At 42.5% G+C, this 21,853-nt stretch overlaps 1 protein-coding gene and 1 non-coding gene across 2 annotated transcripts in view; both read right to left on the bottom strand.

The window, feature by feature from the left end:
• Positions 1 to 647: 647 nt before the first annotated feature.
• LOC118393969 (myosin-binding protein C, cardiac-type-like) overlaps positions 648 to 21,853 on the bottom strand; it is a 38,088-nt gene continuing 16,882 nt past the window's right edge. The window contains exons 14-30 of the mRNA XM_052462531.1: positions 18,991 to 19,156; positions 18,790 to 18,896; positions 18,667 to 18,696; positions 18,402 to 18,541; positions 16,764 to 16,923; positions 16,250 to 16,354; positions 15,732 to 15,920; positions 10,641 to 10,775; positions 9,929 to 10,096; positions 7,658 to 7,746; positions 6,643 to 6,838; positions 6,178 to 6,317; positions 5,060 to 5,219; positions 4,711 to 4,847; positions 4,241 to 4,427; positions 2,739 to 2,759; positions 648 to 1,096 (exon numbers count right to left, since the gene is read on the bottom strand). Coding sequence (XP_052318491.1) covers positions 1,047 to 1,096; positions 2,739 to 2,759; positions 4,241 to 4,427; positions 4,711 to 4,847; positions 5,060 to 5,219; positions 6,178 to 6,317; positions 6,643 to 6,838; positions 7,658 to 7,746; positions 9,929 to 10,096; positions 10,641 to 10,775; positions 15,732 to 15,920; positions 16,250 to 16,354; positions 16,764 to 16,923; positions 18,402 to 18,541; positions 18,667 to 18,696; positions 18,790 to 18,896; positions 18,991 to 19,156 — 2,180 coding nt within the window. The 3' untranslated portion in view covers positions 648 to 1,046. The remainder of the gene's footprint in view (positions 1,097 to 2,738; positions 2,760 to 4,240; positions 4,428 to 4,710; positions 4,848 to 5,059; positions 5,220 to 6,177; positions 6,318 to 6,642; positions 6,839 to 7,657; positions 7,747 to 9,928; positions 10,097 to 10,640; positions 10,776 to 15,731; positions 15,921 to 16,249; positions 16,355 to 16,763; positions 16,924 to 18,401; positions 18,542 to 18,666; positions 18,697 to 18,789; positions 18,897 to 18,990; positions 19,157 to 21,853) is intronic.
• LOC118394322 (U7 small nuclear RNA) lies at positions 7,399 to 7,453 on the bottom strand. The gene has a single exon (XR_004827740.1). It is a non-coding gene; the product is annotated as a U7 small nuclear RNA (small nuclear RNA).

Below are 21,853 nucleotides of genomic sequence, written 5' to 3'. Positions count from 1 at the left end.
CTTGAATACGACATGTCAAATCTACACCAAATTTGACAATTCTGTGTTTGTTTTAAATGTGTCATGTGGATGAAGGTAGGTGGTTGGCAGTGGACCTCAGAAACCAACAGGAGCAGCCTTACCTCTCACACCCTGTTTGGCAATGGACGTGGCTTGACCAAACATTTCACCTCCCAGCGATGCACCCCCAGGGGGAATGGGACATTCCAACCCTCCCCACACCTCCCACTGGGCCAAACACATTAAGCATATTGCAGTATCCTCGTTTGGCCTTAATTAGGCTTTGTTACATTAATACCCGGCAGCTTTTGTTCATTCCCACTTTTGTTCATTCAAGTGTCACAGCATCAACTGTTTGTTGACCTCATAGTGATCATGTGCTGTGGGTAGGGCAGCATGAGGCACACGAGTGCTGCTCCACCTGTGTATTCATCTCAGTGTTAACCCCTGTCCACTGTCTGTTTCCCATGTTAAACAATGGTGGGGTTTTATAAGGCCCCCACAAGTGAACAGGCCACATCAGGGGTAGTGGTTTACTTAACTTGCATTATCACCAGTTTACAGCTGGGAATATGAGTATGATTGGGCACCCTAGAAACCTGGGATAGACTTGCATTTGAATAAGTGAGAATAAAAGGGGCACCTACTGCCCGTTGACAAAGCTTTACATTTATTTTTCATACATAAAACAAATGATCTTTGCCACTAATACTCAATAACATTTTTCTACTAAGGATGCAAGAGTGAATCAAACAATGCAGTCCTTTGCTACTCTTCAAATTATTCCATGAAATAAATAAAGGTACAATAACACGATGTGGATGAATGTAGTGCCTTGGATGACCTATGTAAGATGATTTCACAACAGGGAACCGGGAAGATTGGCATGTGCACATAACGGGGTGGTAGTGGGACACAGGGTAATGAAAACTAATGGATTATCTCTGGTCTCTTCACATTGAGCTGTAGTCTGGCCAGGGTCCCAGTGGAGGTCCGTGGAGGATGAGACAGGACATCCATCCTATCTTCAACCGGCTTCTTTACATCTAATCAGCCTTGTTCGTCTGCTTATCCCTCTCCTCTTTGGTGATTTGAGCTGTAAGGCAATTAGTCTAAGTCGTGAATCATATTTCCAATTCATAAATCAAACATACTAGAACTTATTGTTGGTGATCAATGAATGAGTGATAATACTTCACTATTTTAGACTATTCGATTTTACATTTTAATTCTAGACTATGTAAAATACACTACTCAAAAAAATAAAGGGAACACTTAAACAACACAATGTAACTCCAAGTCAATCACACTTCAGTGAAATCAAGCTGTTCACTTAGGAAGCAACACTGATTGACAATACATTTCACATGCTGTTGTGCAAATGGAATAGACAACCGGTGGAAATTATAGACCATTAGCAAGACACCCCCAATAAAGGAGTCGTTCTGCAGGTGGTGACCACAGACCACATCTCAGTCCCTATGCTTCCTGGCTGATGTTTTGGTCACTTTTGAATGCTGGCGGTGCTTTCACTCAAGTGGTAGCATGTTCTGCTGCCTGCAACATCCTCCAGCATGACTGGTTTGGCGGTGGGTCAGTCATGGTGTGGGGTGGCATTTCTTTGGGGGGGCGCACAGCCCTCCATGTGCTCGCCAGAGGTAGCCTGACTGCCATTAGGTACCGAGATGAGATCCTCAGACCCTTTGTGAGACCATATGCTGGTGCGGTTGGCCCTGGGTTCCTCCTAACGCAAGACAATGCTAGACCTCATGTGGCTGGAGTGTGTCAGCAGTTCCTGCAAGAGGAAGGCATTGATGCTATGGACTGTCCCGCCCGTTCCCCAGACCTAAATCCAATTGAGCACATCTAGGACATCATGTCTCGCTCCATCCACCAACGCCACGTTGCACCACAGACTGTCCAGGAGTTGGCGGATGCTTTAGTCCAGGTCTGGGAGGAGATCCCTCAGGAGACCATCCGCCACCTCATCAGGAGCATGCCCAGGCGTTGTAGGGAGGTCATACAGGCACGTGGAGGCCACACACACACTACTGAGCCGCATTTTGACTTGTTTTAAGGACATTACATCAAAGTTGGATCAGCCTGTAGTGTGGTTTTCCACTTTAATTTTGAGTGTGACTCCAAATCCAGACCTCCATGGGTTGATAAATTTGATTTCCATTGATAATTTGTGTGTGATTTTGTTGTCAGGACATTCAACTATGTAAAGAAAAAAGTAGTTAATAAGAATATTTCATTCATTCAGATCTAGGATGTGTTATTTTAGTTTTCCCTTTATTCTTTTGAGCAGTGTATATTATTTATAATATCCATGCCATTTGATAAAAAATACCACTGAGGAAATGTTTATGTTCTTCAATAACATTGGGATTAGAATAACATCTCCAGTTCAATTTGTTAATATCAAGATAGATTTTTCTAAAAATCTATAGTGTACAGATGAGGTAAACCGTGTCTTATACTTTCACATTATCCAATATTTTGTAACATATTTGACCTTAAATTAAGTGAGATGGACAATGCACATTGTTACATACTGTAACGTCTAGTACATTGACATTTTAGTCATTTAGCAGACGACCGTCTGCAGAGCGATTTCCAGAAGCAATTACGGTTAAGTATTTTGGCACACCTTTTATTTTTCTCAAATGACCACAAATGAAACAGTTGTATAATAACGGGATTGACCTCAGTTATTACTGAGTGTGGGGGCTTACCTTGGGGGAAAGTGCCAGGTGCTGGGAATAAAATGGGTAGAAGCATGACAGGACACAGCATGGTGGGGTTACAGACAGAAGGAGAGACACACGTCAGACGAGATGGATCATGTCATGGTGGCAGGATCCATTTAGAACCTTTACATGTATTCCAGTGTACATTCTAAAGGTCCGTCAGGGAGTTAATATACCCTTATGAAGACATAATGATATGTCTGTATATGTTAACATGAGATCTCAAATAGGAAGAATAGATTTACTGTATTTTGCCCTCTAGAACATACTATGATTACCATGATACATGTTCTAGATTTGAACATACCATTTAACATGTACAAGTAGAATTCTTCCATCTCAGATTTGATGTCCAAATTTATTATCTCATAAGGGAACCCCAAAACATGTTTCAAATATGAGTTTGAAGCATTCATATATGATGACATTTTCAGACATTCATATATGACTTCATATTTGATGGACACATATGTACTAAGGGTACCTGTTCCAGACTGTAAACAGAGTGAAGTACATAGGAAGTTGGAAACCTTGACAATCACCATGCACACTCAGTGGCCAGTTTATTAGGTACATCAATCTAGTACCGGGTCGGTCCCCCCTTTGCCTGAATTCTTCAGGATATGGAAACATTGCTGAATTGGTATCAAGGGCCCTAACGTGTACCAGGAAAACATTCACCACACCATTACACCACCGCCATCAGCCTGTACCATCGACACCAGGCAGGATGGGGCTATAGACTGTTTACGCAAAGTCCTGACTCTGCCATCAGCATGACGCAACAGCAACCGGGATTCTTCGGACCAGGCAATGTATTTCCACACCGCAATTGTCCAGTGTTGGTGATCGTGTGCCCACTGGAGCCACTTCTTGTGTTTAGCTGATAGGAGTGGAACCCGGTCATCTGCTGCAATGGCCCATCCATGACAAGGACCGATGAGTTGTTCATTCCTAGATGCCATTCTGCACACCACTGCGTCGTTATTTGCCAGTTTGTGGCCCGCCTGTTAGGTTGCACCATTCTTGCCATTCTCCTTCGACCTCTCATCAATGAGCGGTTTTCACCCACAGGACCGCCGTTGCCTGGATGTTTCTTGTTTGTCACACTATTCTTGGTGACCCCTAGACACTGTTGTACGTGAAAAGCCCAGGAGGCCAGCCATTTCTGAGATACTGGAACACACCTGGCACCGACGATCATATCATGCTCAATGTCACTTAGGTCACTCATTTAGCCCATTCTTACGTTGAATCGAACAGTAACTGGATGCCTTGATGCCTGTCTGCCTGCTTTATATAACAAGCCACGGCCACATGATTAATTGTCTGTAGGAGCGAACCATTTTCGTGAACAGGGTGGTGTACCTAATAAACTAGCCACTAAGCATACAAGAATGACAATGGATTTGGCAGTTGGTTGGCAGGCCAGGTGTGTTAAGGAGCTCACCAGCAGAGAAAAGGTGAGTACTGTTAGGGATACTTACGGCGAATCTCCAGCTTGCACTCCACTACATCTTCTCCACTGGCGTTGACTGCTTTGCACATGTACACTCCCCCGTCAAATGAGCAGGGCTTGCGGATCTCCAGGGTGAGTATGCCCTGCTTACTGAACATACGGTACTTGGCCTCGTTGGAGATGTCCATCTTGTTTTTGTACCATGTCACTTTGGGCTGAGAGAGGGAGGTTACAATGTGAACTAGATGTGCCTAAAGTAATGCATGTGGCAAAAAAAATGAAATAATGTCTATCTGCTATAACTAAGGCTCAGTTTTTACTGTTTTACTGGTCAGGACATGCTTGACATCCCCCTACAGTATTAGTAGCAGACATGATGATAATGTAATAGTCGTGCTGATTTGATGGTCATTCTGATGGTGATAAATCACTATATCATTCATGGTTAGCAGCATAGCCTTTGTCTCTGTCATTCTCGCCTGTATAGAGACACCTCACCTTGGGGATGCCTCTGACAGAGCAGCTGAGGGTGGCGTTGTAGCCTGCTATGACTGAACGGCTCATTAGAGGGTGTGTGAATTTAGGCGCCTCGGAAAAGTCATGCTCCTTGTAGGTTGGAGGCTTGTATTCGAAACCTGATGAACAGATGAACAGATGCAGTGCTCAACCTTTGTTCAGAAAGTTTATGGGTTTTTACACAGGTGGCAGTAGGGGATGTTTTTTTTTTACATTAATTTCATATGAATGCTGCTCCTACATACATAAATGTGTAGCTATTGTTTGTTTATAGTTATGATGTCATGGTGGTATTACTGTCATGAACGGAGCATCAGGTATGGGAGCCCACCTGTTTTCTGGATGTAGGCACTGTCTGCTGAGAAGCAGGGCTCTAGGCTGAGGCCTACCATGTTCACAGCGTAGATACGGAAGATGTATTCATTCCCCATGATGAGATCAGCCACCACACAGTTAGTTCGCCTATATAGCTCATAGACAGTGTACCATTCCTGAAAACCAACCACATTTTAGTCAAACTCTTCATTTTTAAGTGAGACAATATTTTAGGGCTACCAAAATACTACAGAACAACTCAGCCACAATGTCAGTGTAATGTGTCTTGAGAGAATGAGAATGCATGCCAACTCCATTGAATGTTTGCCAAACAAAGGGGCCCAACTGTGTTATATTTAGTAATGGGGCATCTCCGATATCCAAATGAGATAGTGTTCTTTGTAACATGATAATCTCATATCTCACAGCCTGCCATAGTGAGATGTAGGAAATTAATTGGGTCTAATAATGACTTGTGTGAAACCTGAATAGGGAGCTTTTTATTTAGCCACTAACCTTGCAGCTCAGAAGTACAATGGGTTTCCGTCACTAAACAGACAAGCCATGTCCAGTATGAGGCCAAGGCTGGGGGCTAAAAACAGGGCGTGCTTGGCTTGCTGTGCTCTGGGTGGCTGCCTGGGGTGGTGGAAGGTGGCAGTTGGAGCTCAAACAAACAGGCCCAGCATGCAGTTTTCCTTGCTCACAAAGGCTCTCTGCCTAGCTGTGGCTGACTGTGTGTCACAAGGGAGGGTAAAATACCCCTCGGTGACCATGTAGCATTCTTCCCCTCACATAGTGTACATACATGAGTCAATTATGGCCGTGTGTCAGAGAGCTTAGCTACCTTGCCTTGGCACTCAGAGCTTGGCATAGTTCACTCTGAGCCCAGCCAGCTAATTATCAGGCAGCTCGCCCTCTCTCACACACACACTGGGATGACCTCTGTGTGTCAGTTAGAAAATAAATATTAGCCTAATCATCATTTAGAATATAGATAATGCTTTCCTGAACCTGCCATGGGAGGGGCAGTGTATAACTTTCCTCATTCAATATTGTCTGATCAATGAACCTCTTGCTCAAATTGATGAAGAGAACATTTTCATGTTCGACACTGCCCAGCACATTGACTCTCACCATGGTCTTCTTGTCAGCCTTCTGAATCATGTAGCCGGTTATTTCACAATTTCCATTGTCCTTGGGTGGCTTCCACTCCAGAGCCACATTGAAGCCCCAAACATCCATGATCTTCAGTTTCTCTGGAGACCCAGGCAAATCTAAAGATAAGAAATCACATTTATCGAGTCAACATACTGTACCATAACTTTACCTTAAACTCCAATCCAATCATTTACAGAGAAATGTAAACCACACGGTGGGTACACGTAGAAGATTGTTTACGTTATCTTAGGGACAGGTGTGGTTTTGTTTCAATATCCAACGATAATGGGACCAGCTTGCGGGATGTGTCACTTGCGGAACGTGTCAGTTTCATAGTTAACTCAGATACAGCATAAACCCATTCTGAGTGAACTGATCGTGCCACTGATCAATCATAAACCATTTATATTCAAAACCATTAGAGTTGTGAGGAGCCCTCACCGACTATTTGAATTGAGATGCTGGCTGTGTCCTCAACATTCTCAATCTGCAGCTTGACTTCATACTTCCCAGAGTCCTTCCTCTCTGACTTGCGGATGAACAGGATTGTGTCAGTGTCACTGTTTCGGACGCTGACCTGCTTCGGGTTCAGATGCTCCCCATCTTTACTCCAGGTGATCACAGGCCTAGGCTTGCCCTAAAATAACAAATAATAATATAAACAATCTAATAATTTTTAGAAAGACCAAACCAGATTCTGTAGGACTACAGTACAAGTAAGTTAATATGTGTGAAATATTGGTTTTCCTCAGTAACCTACGTTTACTAAATAATCATTACAGTTCCAGGGGTGATGATGATTTCAGCATCTCCAGACCAAGACATTTGAAATATGATATTGTTCAGATATTTGTATGGCAGATTTGAACCTAGATAAGTGTGCCTAATAGATACAGTAGATGGTGGTACATTTGGCGGTGGCCCAGACTCCTTGGCTTGTGGTATTCAGCAGTTACTCACTATGAGCTGCTTAAGATAATCATGTCTGTATCAGTTATAAGTCTGTCAATTGCAAGTGTTACTAGGATACAGTTTCAAAACTGAAGCTGTATGTATTTATAGTCTTGAGGGAAAAGCAGAAAGGAATAAAGAGACATAGCGTGATTTACTGTAGTATTTTTGCAGACTGTAGTATACTGTAGTATTTACTGTTGTGTTTTTGCAATAATTTTGTTTTATTATTTTTGACATACAAATGGGAGCTTTCTCCTTGAGGAAACCTACTGGACAAATACTAAAAGAGCAAATTTTCCAAAACCTATAGATAGGTAGGACTGGTATTCCATAGTAAACTGTGATATTTTTTCATGTTGGTAGCACCATTCCATAACTCAACGTGCACCAAAGAAAATGAAATAGCAATTTCATTCAACATATTTCTCTTATGGGCAAGGGCACCAGCATATATACAGTACATTCATCCTATAGAGTGTGAAGGGTGTACTCTACCCCATACCTGGAAAGGGATCACAAGGTTGATTGTCTCCTCCACTTTCTTGATGAGGGTCTGGCGGAGATTTCTAGGAATCCAGATTTTGGGTTTCTCTGTTAACAAAAATGTCATAAGATGTCAATGAATAAAAGTGTTTGGGTACAGTTTTGTGGTGTGCGTGTGCGGGGAAAGTGGTAGGCTTGGGCGGTATACCGTATTCTCAATACTGTCAATCAGGGGTGTCAATTTGGGCTGGCTTTAGGACCATGCAGACACCTCGGAGTGGGCGGGAAGACTGTTTGTCTGACTGCGGTGAACAGCCCAACTTTACTCTCAAAGCAGTGAAGAGGTGGACGATGGCTGTAATTGACTAGGTTACAGCTGTTTGACTGGAAATTAAACTCGAGTTTTAAATTCCGGTGCTGAGCTAATGCGTAGCAGCTAATTGCTGTAAGATATGTTGCTGAAGAATGTTATTTATGTCCCTTATCAACTGAGGTGAATGAAGGTATAGCAGCCAAGGTGATAATGACTGGAGTCAATTGTTGTCAATTACTTGTTTTTGCTGTTCTCTGTACAGCATTTTAGACATTTTTAAATTGTGTAGGAATGCAGAAAATAGAATAAATAAAGTCACTTTGCTATAGCCTACCGTCAGTTTACCTGAAATTATGCCAATGCCATCAGTACCCTAAAGCTCGGGGCCTACCCGCCTCTCGGGGGTGTGTGCTACGCCACTGCTTATAACTATAAGTTTTCACTATCAAATAAATTATCTCCAGCTCAGGGCTCCAGCTATGCATTTGGTTTGCTAACTTCCTAACTTAGTGGCTAGCTCGCAAGATCAAGCTTCTTGGTTATGGCAGAAACAATCAAATCCCCCCCTGGATAAAAATCCTGGCTGCCAAACATTTCTTTGAGCTGCAGCAAACTGATTAGCCTTTTCAGATACTGTAGTTATATAACTTTATGAGCTCGGTTGTCTGTTCTTCCAATTAGTTTATGTTCGCTTGTTAGCATTTAGCTAGTGTCCGCTGTGGGAATTTTTTTGGGGAAAAAAATACCGGCCATTGTGTGCACTGCCAGTAATACCGTATATACCCCTCTATGGTACAGGAATGGCATGAAAATATACATACCGCCCAACCCTAGAAGTTGGTTCATGGCTCAGACTTTTCCCTTAGACTCTGCCGCATGAGCATGCTTTTGCGGCACAGTCGATAGCACGCCGGACCTCGGGCTCGAAGGTCGAGGGTTCGAGACCTGCTCCCTTCTGTTTCATTACAATACCTTTCAACTATCACGTTTAGCTTGATGGCACCATTACTGATCCAATGAGTTACTGCTCATGTACATTGACCAACCGCCTGTGCGGTAGTAATAAGCGTGAGTTGACAACATCAAGTGCTTTTCAGTGCAATTCCACGGTAACGGTGACACAGACTTTCACTTTAACATGTATGTCAATCAAAAACCAATAATTGGAGAATTAAACCAACCATACAACTCTATGCACAGGAACTACTTTTAACAATTTCCACAGAAAATGTTACAAAAACACATTTACTTGAATAACAGTGCAGATGCAAAGTTTGGTAACAGAAGGAAAGTTTGTGCCACCATTCTTTTGCCAAACTTTGCATCTGCACTGTTCTACAAGTAAATGGGTTTTTGTAACACTTTCAATGGAAATGTTAAACGCAGTCATTATGCATAGAGTTGTATGGTTTGTTTAACTTTGCAATCATTGGTTTTTGTTTGACATACATTTTAAAGTGAAAAATCTGAGTCTCAGTGTCACTGTTACCGTGAAATTTCCTTACTGCCAATCAGCACTTAGTGATAATACCATCCTGTCAGCAAGTGCAAAGGCCGGGGGCTTCAGTGTACATCTGAGAACTCAAAATACACCTCACAACTAATCTGTTAGGTGCTGAGAGCGAAATAGCTGATGACCTTGGCAATGTATGTATGTTCCCAAACATGATCTGTGAGCCCTGAGATCCATGTAGGGTAGTGGAGGCTTACTTCAAGCCTCATCAGCTAAATATCTCAAACTGTAGAGAAATAGGAGAGAGGAGACAACAACAGGACACCTCACATACTTTCCATTACAACCTTTGGGTTTTGAACAAACTGATGTCTTACTCTTACAGTGCAAGTGTTTTAGGAACTTCACTGGTAAAAAAAAATATTTATGTCTTGTACATGTTTTGACTTCATGCTCATTGTATGGGAGGGAGGGTATAATTTAAAAATTGGATTTGTTTTAAGCAATCATGGGGGAATGCTTACGCATGATCTCGCGGATAGTGACGGCCTGTGCTAGGGAGATAGGTGCACTGGGCCCTGCCATGTTGTAGGCTCTGACACGGAACTGCATCTTCTCCCCGGTTGGCAGGTCCCGGATGATCACAGATGTCCTCTCTGTCAGACCCTCGAAAGCTGGCACCCATTCATCAGCTGTGGGCAAGAGACGGCCAGACAGACGTGTCAAAACGCAACATCCGAAGAAGGCTCAGTGCCCCATCCCCATATGTCATCACAACTAGGGCTGCCTGCATGGATTGAGTTAGAACATTGACGTGCAGCTGGCCAGCATAGCCAGCCCTGGAGGGATTGATTTAATTACCTACGCGTTGTGCTAATGGTCCCTGGCTCAAACCACTCTTGACAACTCAGGCCTTTGATGTTGTCAGACTAAAACCAAAGCTTTTTAGATAATGGCTCATCATGGAAAGTGTGATACAGCTAGCATGATAGAGGATGTCGTTTTATGTAAGAGGGTCAAGATTTTTTTTAAATTAAAAACAGGCAATGCTCTCTGAAATGTTGCTGCATTTGGATTTATTTGACAGTTTTTCTATATTGATAGGTTGTTTTTCAAATAGTGTGTTCCTAACTGAAATACTCTCTTCAACAGCTTTCATGCCATCCTCCTCCTTATCTACCCAGATATTGTGTGAGTGTGTGTGTCAGGGATCAAAATATTGAATGCAGTACTCACAGCCCTCCTTGCAGTACTCGACCCCATAGCCATGCAGCTCAGACGAACCCAGATGCTCCGGGGTTCTCCACTTCAGTGAGATGGTAGTGTCACTGATGTCATCCACGCACAAGCCGATGGGCTCACTGGTTGGGGCTTAGAGAGAGAGAGAGAGAGAGAGAGGAAAGGAAGAGAGGGATTTCAGCAACATTATTCTAGTCTAAATAAGAAATCAATGTGATTTTGCAGAGAGCCACATCAATTCACAGAAATACTCATAATAAACATTGATAAAAGATACAACTATTATACATGGAACTTTAGATAAACTCCTCCTTAATGCAACCGCTGTATCAGATTTCAAAAATACTTTACGGAAAAAAAGCACACCATGCAATAATCTGAGTAAGGCGCTCAAAAACCAAAACAGCCAAAGAGATATCCGCCATGTTGTGTAGTCAACATGAGTCAGAAATAGCATTATAAATATTCACTTACCTTTGATGATCTTCATCAGAATGCACTCCCAGGAATCCCAGTTCCACAATAAATGTTTGATTTGTTCGATAAAGTTCATAATTTATGTCCAAATACCATCCTTTGTTAGGGCATTTTGTAAACAAATCCAAACGCGAGCTACCTCTTACATGACCGCGCGTCACGAGCTCAAAGCATTCTGCCAGACCTCTGACTCATTCCCCTCTCATTCGCCCCCACTTCACAGTAAAAGCCTCAAACAAAGTTCTAAAAACGGTTGACATCTAGTGGAAGCCTTAGGAAGTGCAACATGACCAATATCCCATTGTATCTTCATTAGGGAATGAGTTGAAAATCGACCAACCTCAGATTTCCCACTTCCTGGTTGGATTTTTTATCAGGTTTTTGCCTGCCATATGAGTTATGTTATACTCACAGACATCATTCAAACAGTTTTAGAAACTTCAGAGTGTTTTCTATCCAATACTACTAATAATATGCATTCATTAGCAACTGGGACAGAGTAGCAGGCAGTTTACTCTGGGCACCTTATTCATCCAAGCTACTCAATACTGCCCCTCTGGCACCATGAAGTTACGTAACCGTCTGTCTTATGTAACCATCAGTGGAGGTTGCTGAGGGGAGGCCGGCTCATAATAATGGCCAGAACAGAGTAAATGGAATGGCATCAAACACATGGAAACCAAGTGTTTGATGTGTTTGATACCATTCCAATTATTCCGCTCCAGCCATTACCATGAGCCCGTCCTCCCCAATTAAGGTGCCACCAACCTCCTGTGGTAACCATACCAAACGTGACATATCATGCTAATATTAGCGTTCTGGATTTACCTTTACTATGTTTTGTCTAGTCTATGAGACCAGGCTGCAATACTGGGCTAGCTGCATCAATGCTACTATGGAAACCATTCAGTCCCTATAAATCTTAATGTCATGTTTATCTCACCATTTTTCTTAGAAAATGGGTAAATAACAATGGAGAAACAAATAGAGAGTATCTTACTCATTTTTTGTTTACATCCATAAGTCTAAAGATGTATTTCATGAATAATCCTCCTAATATCAACAGAGAGAACTGAGGTTATTTGTAATTTATCCTGTCATAGCTGATTTGTACCACAAACAGTTTGCATGTAACAACACATTAGCATACAGAGACGTCCTGCAAAAGCAGCCTAAAATAAGCTCAAGCTGACAGCCATCAGAGGTTGAGTTTTAGAGTTGCCTTTCCCCCGGGCCCTGAGCCCATGGTCCCATGTCACAGGTTAACCAGACAGGGGAGCCATGTAGGCATGTAGTAGAGGTCAGAGGTCAGTCTGTGTTTAAAGGGCCAGACTGAATGGGAAAGACCAACTGTCGTCTACAGGCAGTACAGGAACACAGCAAACAATACTTTGATAAACATCCTTTTCATTTTATTAGCCAACACACAAACAACAACACAGGAAAGTCTGTTAGTAGAAAACTTTTCTTCTCTTTTGCGCCTGTGAGACAAAACATACAACAAACATCTCTGATTTACCAATGAAGGTGGCACTGTCCATTCCTACTTACATTGCCCCTTACAATAACAGTAAAAATGAGAACAGAACCACAGAAACTACAGCCAGGGTTTACCTTCTATCTTATTATCATCATTATCATTAAAGAAATCCCAGTATTTATTACAGCACAAACCATGCCCCTAATAGTTGACCCTAACTTAGAGGAAAATAAATCAATGCCTACTCCTAGGAGGTTCCAACTCTGGTACGGGCTCTGGTGCCTGGGCGGGCTCTGGTGCCGGGCCAGGCTCTGCTGGGTCACCCTCTGCAGGGGGGGCTCTATCGGCTGGTGGGTCTCCTTCTGCCGTAGAGGCCCCATCCTCAGCTGGGGGTGCCGGAGCTGGGGCTCCTTCTGTTGGGACTGGCTCTGTTGCGGATGCTGCTGGCTCAACAGGGGTCTCTGGTGCTAGATCTGAGGCTTGTTCCTCTGGAGGAGGTACTGCTGCTGCGTCTGGCTTGGCCTCCCCCTCTGTCGGTGCCTTTGCTGCACCATCCACTGCAACTTCCTCCGCTGGCGGCTTCTTCTCGGCCGTCTTTGGCAGCATTGGCTTGGTCATCCTTGAATAAGGTTAAGATAGTGCTGTTCGAAGTGAGCTTGTCGTACTCCTCCTGTTCCTTGTCTCCCACACGCCTCAATCTACTCTGCTGCTGCTCCTCTCTCTCGATCTGTTCTATCTCAGTGATAGCACTCGACAGCAGCAGTTCAGCTGGGTCAATGTCCTCCCAGAGCAGCCTCAACAGTAGCAGCTAGCCCCTGTGTTCTAAGCAGCTGGTCCCAGCCCAGCCGCGCGCTTACATGCCATTATTTATAGAGGTGGATGCCACAGATCGTTTCCTAATCAGCTGTCTTACAAGAGATCTGGTTCGTCCAGATACCTCGATGTTCACACTCACATCCCCGAGAAGGAGGAGAAAGTAGAGGGGGACCCAAGGTAAAAGAATCAGAGACACAGCAAAGAGAGCCCCATAATTCCACTAGACACTGATTTCTGTCTTGAAGACACTCCTCCAGTCTTATTTTAGACAGTGTCTACCCAAACATGTTTTCCCTACAAGCACAAGTCTGCATGCTATGGGAACCAAATGTCAAGATGACCATGTGTTGTTGTTGAGTGGTTACAGGTGCCCGTTGTGATTGCATAGCAGACCTTACATGGCTTAGGGGATCTGTAAACTTAACTCTCAGTAGCGAAACCCCCAAGACAATTCACTGTAGTGATAGACAGCACTGACATCAATCAAACACACTGCCACTGAAAATATGTACATGGGTAATCCAAATACTTTAGGATGGAAACAGTTTTGTACATTTCCAATTACAATCATGTAAAAAAATACATACAATTTGATACATCAAATTGGGAATTTTGTGACATATTAGCGCAACTGTATTATTAAGGAAGTAATATCAACATTATATTCAGAGAAAACAGGAATGTAGCTGCAGTCAGAACAATGGGGTTGTTTCTTCTGTTGTTGTGCTCTGTTTATGTTCCGTGGTCAGCTCACATCAGTAATCTCTGCCAGAACAAAAGTTGTGTTGATGTGACAGTGTGACAATACATGGACAATAATACGATTATTGTGAATTTATTTTTTATTTTTTTATTTTACCTTTATTTTACTAGTAGGCAAGTCAGTTAAGAACAAATTCTTATTTTCAATGACGGCCTAGGAACAGTGGGTTAACTGCCTGTTCAGGGGCAGAACGACACATTTGTACCTTGTCAGCTTGGGGATTGATCAGATGAATATAATAGTTTGATAAAAACGTTTACATGCAATGCAAAAATAACGATTTCCCTAATAATCCTGTTTACATGGACACATCTGAAATCAGGCTACCTGTTGGCACTTTGATTAATGCAGAAAATCACCAATCAAAGTAAACTTTCTACCACAGCAACCATGTTATTTTTGGGAAGCCTACTTGATTCTGAGTTCAGACATATACAGTTTGTATGTGAAAACTATTTATAAGATGCATACTTTCAGTTTTTCCACAGACACAGCTCATTACTTCTCTGCATTATTCATCTGGTGTCACGCCCTGACCTTCGAGAACCTTTTTATTTCTCTATTTGGTTAGGTCAGGGTGTGATTTGGGTGGGCATTCTATGTTTTCTATTTCTTTGTTTTTGGCCTGGTATGGATCACAATCAGAGGCAGCTGTCTATCTTTGTCTCTGATTGGGAAACATACTTAGGTAGCCTTTTTCCCACCTGTGTTTGTGGGTAATAATTTATTTTCTGTGAGTGTTTGTGTGTGCCACGGTTGCGTCACATTCGGTATCTGTTTACCTGTTTTTTTGTGAAGGTTTCACTTTATTAAAGATGTGGAATTACATGCAAGCTGCTCCTTGGCTCATTTATGACAGGGAGATGGAAGACAGCGATCGTGACACCTAGATGGGCTAGCTTACACTGTTACAGTAGGTTACAGTATGTGAGGTGAATTGCTTCTCATAAGTAATGGTTTAATTTAATTGATTTGGCATAATACATGATTGCATTGTAAAAATACATACTTTCACACCACTGTGCCCTCTTGTGGTAACTTCCCTCGCACATAAGAGGGAAGCTTGCGCTGCTGGTGCTGTCACAAGTGCAGATCAAATGCACTGCTGGAACTCCGATTAAGCCGTTTACACATGTCCTAATAATTCAAAAGATTGCTTAGAAAACCTGGTGTTTTAATTGCTGCTTGTTTACTTCGATTTTGACCTTACGCTGATTAAGATAATCAGAGTAAGGTGTTTACATGACTATTGCATAATCTGCCTATTGTCAGAATCAGTTTAATATTGAATTATTGATGTGCATTTAAACATAATCCTATGACTGGCGAGTGACTGACTGTCCAGTGTGACCACCCAAGGGAGAGTACATGCCTCTACGATGACCATCCACCGCCCAAAGTTTACACCAACAAGCAGACACATATCTGTTCGCATTTTGACTTGATTGTACGAGGCGCTACATGGAACAAAATGTATTTCCCCATCCCTCAAACAGGGAAGTTCAATTTCATAGATGTATATAAAAGAAAATCACATAGGAGGGGAACTCACCCACTGGGATGAAGGGTTGTGAGGCAGCGCTGTGGCATGACATGCCAATGGCGTTCACTGCATAGACACGCATCTCATATTCCACACCCTCTATCATCCTCTTGGCCTCATAGGTAGTATCAGTGTAGGGGTCAAAGTTCAGCCTCATCCACCTGTAGCTCTTCTTCTTCTTCCTCTCCAGCACATAGCCTGGGAAGAAAAAGTCAAACATTGTTACTGTAGACATCACAGGAGGTTGGTGGCACCTTAATGGCTGCAGTGGAATGGTGTCAAATACATCAAACACACGGTTTCCATGTGCCTGATGCCATTCCATTCATTCAGTTCCGTTCCAGACATTATTAATGAGCCGTCATCCCAGCAGCCTCCACTGATAGACATGTGACTGTACCTATCAATATACTACAATCAAACTACTCATATTTTCTCTGTACATGTTCGCTGTAAACAAGTGAGCATTGTGTATGCCTGAACATAAGATCTGGTAAGACATTATGCACGCTACTGTATATCCTCACCAATGATCGGGTTGCCACCATCTGACTTAGGGGGGTCCCACTGGACAACGCAGGAGTCCTCTCCAACACTGAGGATCCTTGGGGCCGAGGGAGGGTCTGGCGCATCTGAGGAAAAGAAAAGGCCATACAAAAACATGAATAAGATGACTTGGGACTATAAGGTTCTATCTGCAAAAAGATGATTCTGAGATAATTGGCTTTAAAGTTTCAAACCCTCATTGGTTTGAATAGTGTCTGTAATTTTTATCTAGTATTCTTTTGAACTTAACAAAATGAATTGGGGTATTTAGAGTACTACATAGGCAGAGAACATTGAACAGAACAAGGCTATGACAATAACTACATTTGGACAAAAATGCAGATAGAACCTTTGTCCCAAGTTCCCAAAATATAGTGTAAAATACAGGATAAGCAAGGCACAACCTGATTAAACTAATTTGTCTCATCTCTTTGACTAATGACAGAATGAAAAATGTATCAACAAAAATCATTGTGAACAGAGGTTGTATCTTACCAACAACTTTGACGTTAATGTCAGCTTTGTCCTCCCCAGCAGGGTTCCGCACAATCACAGAGTAGAGGCCCTCGTCCTGTTTATCCGCTCCCTCAATAGTGAAGATACAGTGTCCCTTGGTGCTCTCCACGTGGAGCCTTCCATCTCCCTCTGTCATCACCTGACTCATCAGGACAGCAGATCATTAGTGGAGTCATTCTCATTCAGCTGAACTTAAGGGATCAATTCCAATTCGTAATGGAACCGTTTATATCATCTGATCTGGGGTGTATTCATTAGTGCACACCGTTGCAAACGAGAGTTTCCTAATGGACAAATTCAGGTAGGTCCTTCCTTGATTTGGCTTGCTTGCTTCCGGTCTGTTATAGTGAACACACCCTTGATGATACTGTTTATTGTCAATGCCAAAAAAGGATGAAATACACTTTCCAAGACACATTGGCTGGAAAGGATTTACCTGGTCATGCTTTTTTGGCATGAAAACCAACCACACTGGGAGGTTTACTCATAGACTCAGCTGAAATGGCCATGCAAAAGCAGCTATAATACTTACTGTTCTGCCCTGGTGTCACCCCTTCGATGTCTTTCATTTCAGCAGAAGATTTTGAACATGCTCTTACCTGATCGTCATGGAAGTATGAAACTGCATGCATTGTTTAATTAACATTGAATGCTGTGTTAAGTTATCAGGCAACATGTTGCCACCCAGGCTTCTATTGGCACAGACAAAATAAAATCCTTGATGTTTTGAAATGAACAGTGTGTGAGAGCATGAGGAATAAAAAGTAACAGGGATGCCAGAAGAGAAAGGACAGCAAGAGACTGACACAAATGCACAAACACATATACAGGGGAAAGAGATGCATTTTTTGGAACCCAGGTGCTATGGAGAGAAAGTAGCAATAGAGATTGAAAAGAGACATGCACAGGTCTCAGCGTTGGTGTTTAGGGCCACACTCACATCCCCATCCTTGATGCTCCATGTTTCTGCCGCCACCTCAGAGCCAGCCTACATGAGCAGAGCAAAGCAGTAAGGGTGTTGAAGAGGAGGCCAGAGGGTATTCCCCTCTTGTCTCCCCCTTCTCCCCAACTAACCTCCCGTTCCCAGCAATCAACCAGTCACCTGAGGGCATTTAGGTCATGTGATCACCTGCAGACCTCCTACCTGTTGGGATGGGTGAGGAAGGGACCCTCTCACCATGAAAGTGGCACAATTAGCTAAGACATCAATTAAAAGGTTTGACAATTAAGAACATGGGAAACCATATAGTTGAAAGTGGAAAACAAGCTAAACACCATAGTTGATGTTGAAAAAAACAAGGAAAGAAACATTAATAATTAAGCTAGTCTACAGTACATGGTAGTGGAAGAGTTAATTGTATGAGTGAACATACAAAGTATCAGACAGCTTATGACGTACTAATGGGGAAGACAAAACAACATGGTTCAGTCTTCTCACAGCAAGCCTTACCTAGAAGACCTGATCATCTGTACAGTCGTTGGAACTGAGGTAGTCTCTCCTAAACATCCACTGGTCAGAGGCCAGCGTTCACACAAGATTTGGTTCTGGCCTACCAAGATTGGAATAGAGGCTATGTGCTAGCCTGCGTGGCTAATAAGAAAAACCAGCAACTTTACCTTTTCTCCCTTTGTCCAGACCACAGTAGGCGCTGGGTCTCCAGTGATGGGCACGTCCAGTCGCAGCTTGTTCCCAGCCACCACCACTATGGTGGAGTCGGCCGTGTGACCCATGCAGTCCAGGTGGATCTTTGGAGGATCTTCAGGAATAAAGAATGATGGACATGCAACATATGTAAATGTATTCTTAATCCAGCAATCCAAGATATATAATATTTTCAATTAAATAAGAGGCTACGGGGATGAAGAATAAACCATGGTATACCTTGTCGAGGGACATAATCGATCTTGACCTCTGAAAAGCAGACAAACACGCAATGAATTCATAAAATGAAAAGGATCATTGTGAAATGCAGGGGCACATGACATGGTGTAATTGTAAAAGTACCCAGGAAGTTGAGTTTGGCTGAGAGGTTGAATGCGTATCCCTCTGGAACAAAGGTGTAGTCACCCTGGTCCTCAGGTTTGACATCAGCGATAGTGAGTTTGTGGATCCTTCAGTGAGACATAATTTTTCACAAATATTTGTCCAACTACTCAACAAACATTCTGACGCTACCCAGTACAACAGTATGGATACCATTCTCACCTGCCAATGTGTGTAATATTGGTCCTGGCATCGGCCTTCACTTCCACTCCGTTCTTGTACCAGATACCCTTCACAGTCTCATCTGAGACCTCACACTTAAACACAGCCTCGTCCTTTGCCTTCACCGTGAGGTCAGCAATGTTTTGGTACACCTCCAGTTCCTTCTCTAAAGGGTCAGAAGTCAGAGGTCAGAGATGATTCACAATGTATGTAGTATATGAAGTACTTCAGAATATGGGGTGTGTTCATTATGATCCTAGGTTTTTCTGGGGGACTTTTACTAGGGGATCCTAAGTGACATGGATATACAGTATATATACAGTATATGACAACACCAGATGCATAGAGGATAGGGCATCTGATCCACACAGGAAACTAATACTTTTAGACATCAATGGAGGCTGCAAGCTCAAAGTCTATCAACATAAGAGAAAGTATGAGACAGTTAAGGGTAGTGGACAGGTAGTGGCCACAATGATCAATGTAAACTACTCCACTCCTAGTGAAGGTTATGGCAGAATGAAGTTAGCTGACAGGAGCAATGAGAAGCTGCTACCTAGAGCATAATGGGATTGGCAGCTGGTAATTCTTGGCAATGGCAAAATTTTGATAGGGCCCAGATAAACTATAGTTGTGAGCTGGGCCAGATATCATCTTTAAATTCAACTACGAGCAACAACCGCTGAGCAACACACAATAAAATAATACACACAAGATAATTGTGTATTCAGGGGTGTGTGCTTAGTCCCCTCCTGTACTCCCTGTTCACTCACGACTGCGTGGCCACACACGACTCCAACACCATCATTAAGTTTGCCGATGACACAACAGTAGTAGGCCTGATCACCAATGACGAACCAGAGAGGAGGTCAGGGACCTGGCAGTGTGGTGGCAGGACAACAACCTCTCCCTCAACCAGAGCAAAACAAAGGAGCTGATTGTGAACTATAGGAAAGAAGGGCCAAGCACTCCCCATTCACATCGACAGGGTTGTAGTGGAGCAGATCGAGAGCTTCAAGTTCCTTGGTGTCCACATCACTAAGAAACTATCATGGTCCAGATACACCAAGACAGTCTTGAAGAGAGCACGATAATGCCAGGAGACTGCAAAGGTTTTGCATGGGTCCTCAGATCCTCAGAAGATTCTACAGCTGCACCATCGAGAGCATCCTGCCTGGTTGCATCACCGTTTGGTATGGCAACTGCTCGGCATCTGACCGTAAGGCAATACAGAGGGTAGTGTGTACGGCCCAGCTTCCTGCCATCCAGGACCTCTATACCAGGCGGTGTCAGAGGAAGGCCCTAAAAATGGCAAAAAACTACAGCCACTCAAGTCACAGTTCTTTCTGCTATCGCACGGCAACCGATACCCAAGCACTAGGTCTAGGACCAAAAGGCTCTTTAACAGCTTCTACCCTCAAGCCATAAGACTGCTCGACAGTTAATCAAATAGCCACCTGGACTATATACACTGACCCCCTTATTTTATTCTTTTTTTTGCACTGACTCTCTTGCACAGGTTCAATATACACTTACTAGACTCTAACCACACACCCGCACATACTACACTGACACTGCAATACACACACGGACACACACAGAAAACACACACATTCATATTGACGCCACACACATATACATTAATATTCCATCACACTCCTCACATATGCTGCTGCTACTCTCTGTTTATTATCTATGCGTAGTCACTTTACCCCTACCTACATGTACTGTATATATTACCTCAATTACACGACTAACCCGTACTCCTGCATATTTACTCAGTACCTGTACCCCTTGTATAGCCTTATTATTGTTATTTTATTGTGTTACTATTTTTCCTTTAGTCCATTTAGCAGAACATTTCTTACTAACTAAAAATAAAAAATAAAAAACTCTGGATTGATGGTTAAGGGCTCGTAAGTAAGCATTTCATGATAAGGTTATATTTGTATTTGGCCTATGTGAAAAATAAAATGTAATTTGATTTTTATTTGGTTTGATAACTGTATATATACAAACATACATGTCTGTTTATATACAGTACCAGTCAAAAGTTTGGACACACCTACACATTCAAGGGTTTTTCTTTATTTTTACTATTTTCTACATTGTAGAATAATAGTGAAGAAATCAAAACTATGAAATAACACATATGGAATTATGTAGTAGCCAAAAAAGACTATTTGACCAAGAAGGAGAGTGATGGAGTGCTGCATCAGATGACCTGGCCTCCACAATCACCTGACCTCAACCCAATTGAGATGGTTTGGGATGAGTTGGACCACAAAGTGAAGGAAAAGCAGCCAACAAGAGCTCAGCATATGTGGGAACTCCTTCAAGAAAAGCATTCCAGGTGAAGCTGGTTAAGAGAATGCCAAGAGTGTGGTAAGGCAAAGGGTGGCTACTTTGAAGAATCTGAAATATAAAATATATTTCCATATGATTCCATATGTGTTATTTCATAGTTTTGATGTCTTCACTATTATTCTACAATTGTAAAAAATGAAGAAAAATCCATGAATGAGTAGGTGTGTCCAAACGTTTGACTGGTACTGTACATCTACATCCAAAATGTTAAAAAAAAAAATCAGGTCTAATTGAAAGACAGCAAAACCAATGTCTGCATACTGCAGCTCTTGACATCAATGACTGGGCACTTACGGTCATGTTAGGATTGTAAAACGGTGATAAACTGATGTTTAGTTATGAGATGGTGGAGAATGGGTGTTTTTAATTGTCATAATGACACAGCTAAGGTTCTGTCACAGTTGAAAATGCTGAAGTGACATTGTTAATTGATGGTTGTTGTTCAATCAAAATTAATGTTATTTAATTTTTGTCCTACGTTCGTTTAGATTTTCTC

Source organism: Oncorhynchus keta, chromosome 14, assembly GCF_023373465.1.
Source record: "Oncorhynchus keta strain PuntledgeMale-10-30-2019 chromosome 14, Oket_V2, whole genome shotgun sequence".
Lineage (NCBI taxonomy): Eukaryota > Metazoa > Chordata > Actinopteri > Salmoniformes > Salmonidae > Oncorhynchus > Oncorhynchus keta.
This window is presented reverse-complemented; position numbering and strand designations above follow the sequence as displayed.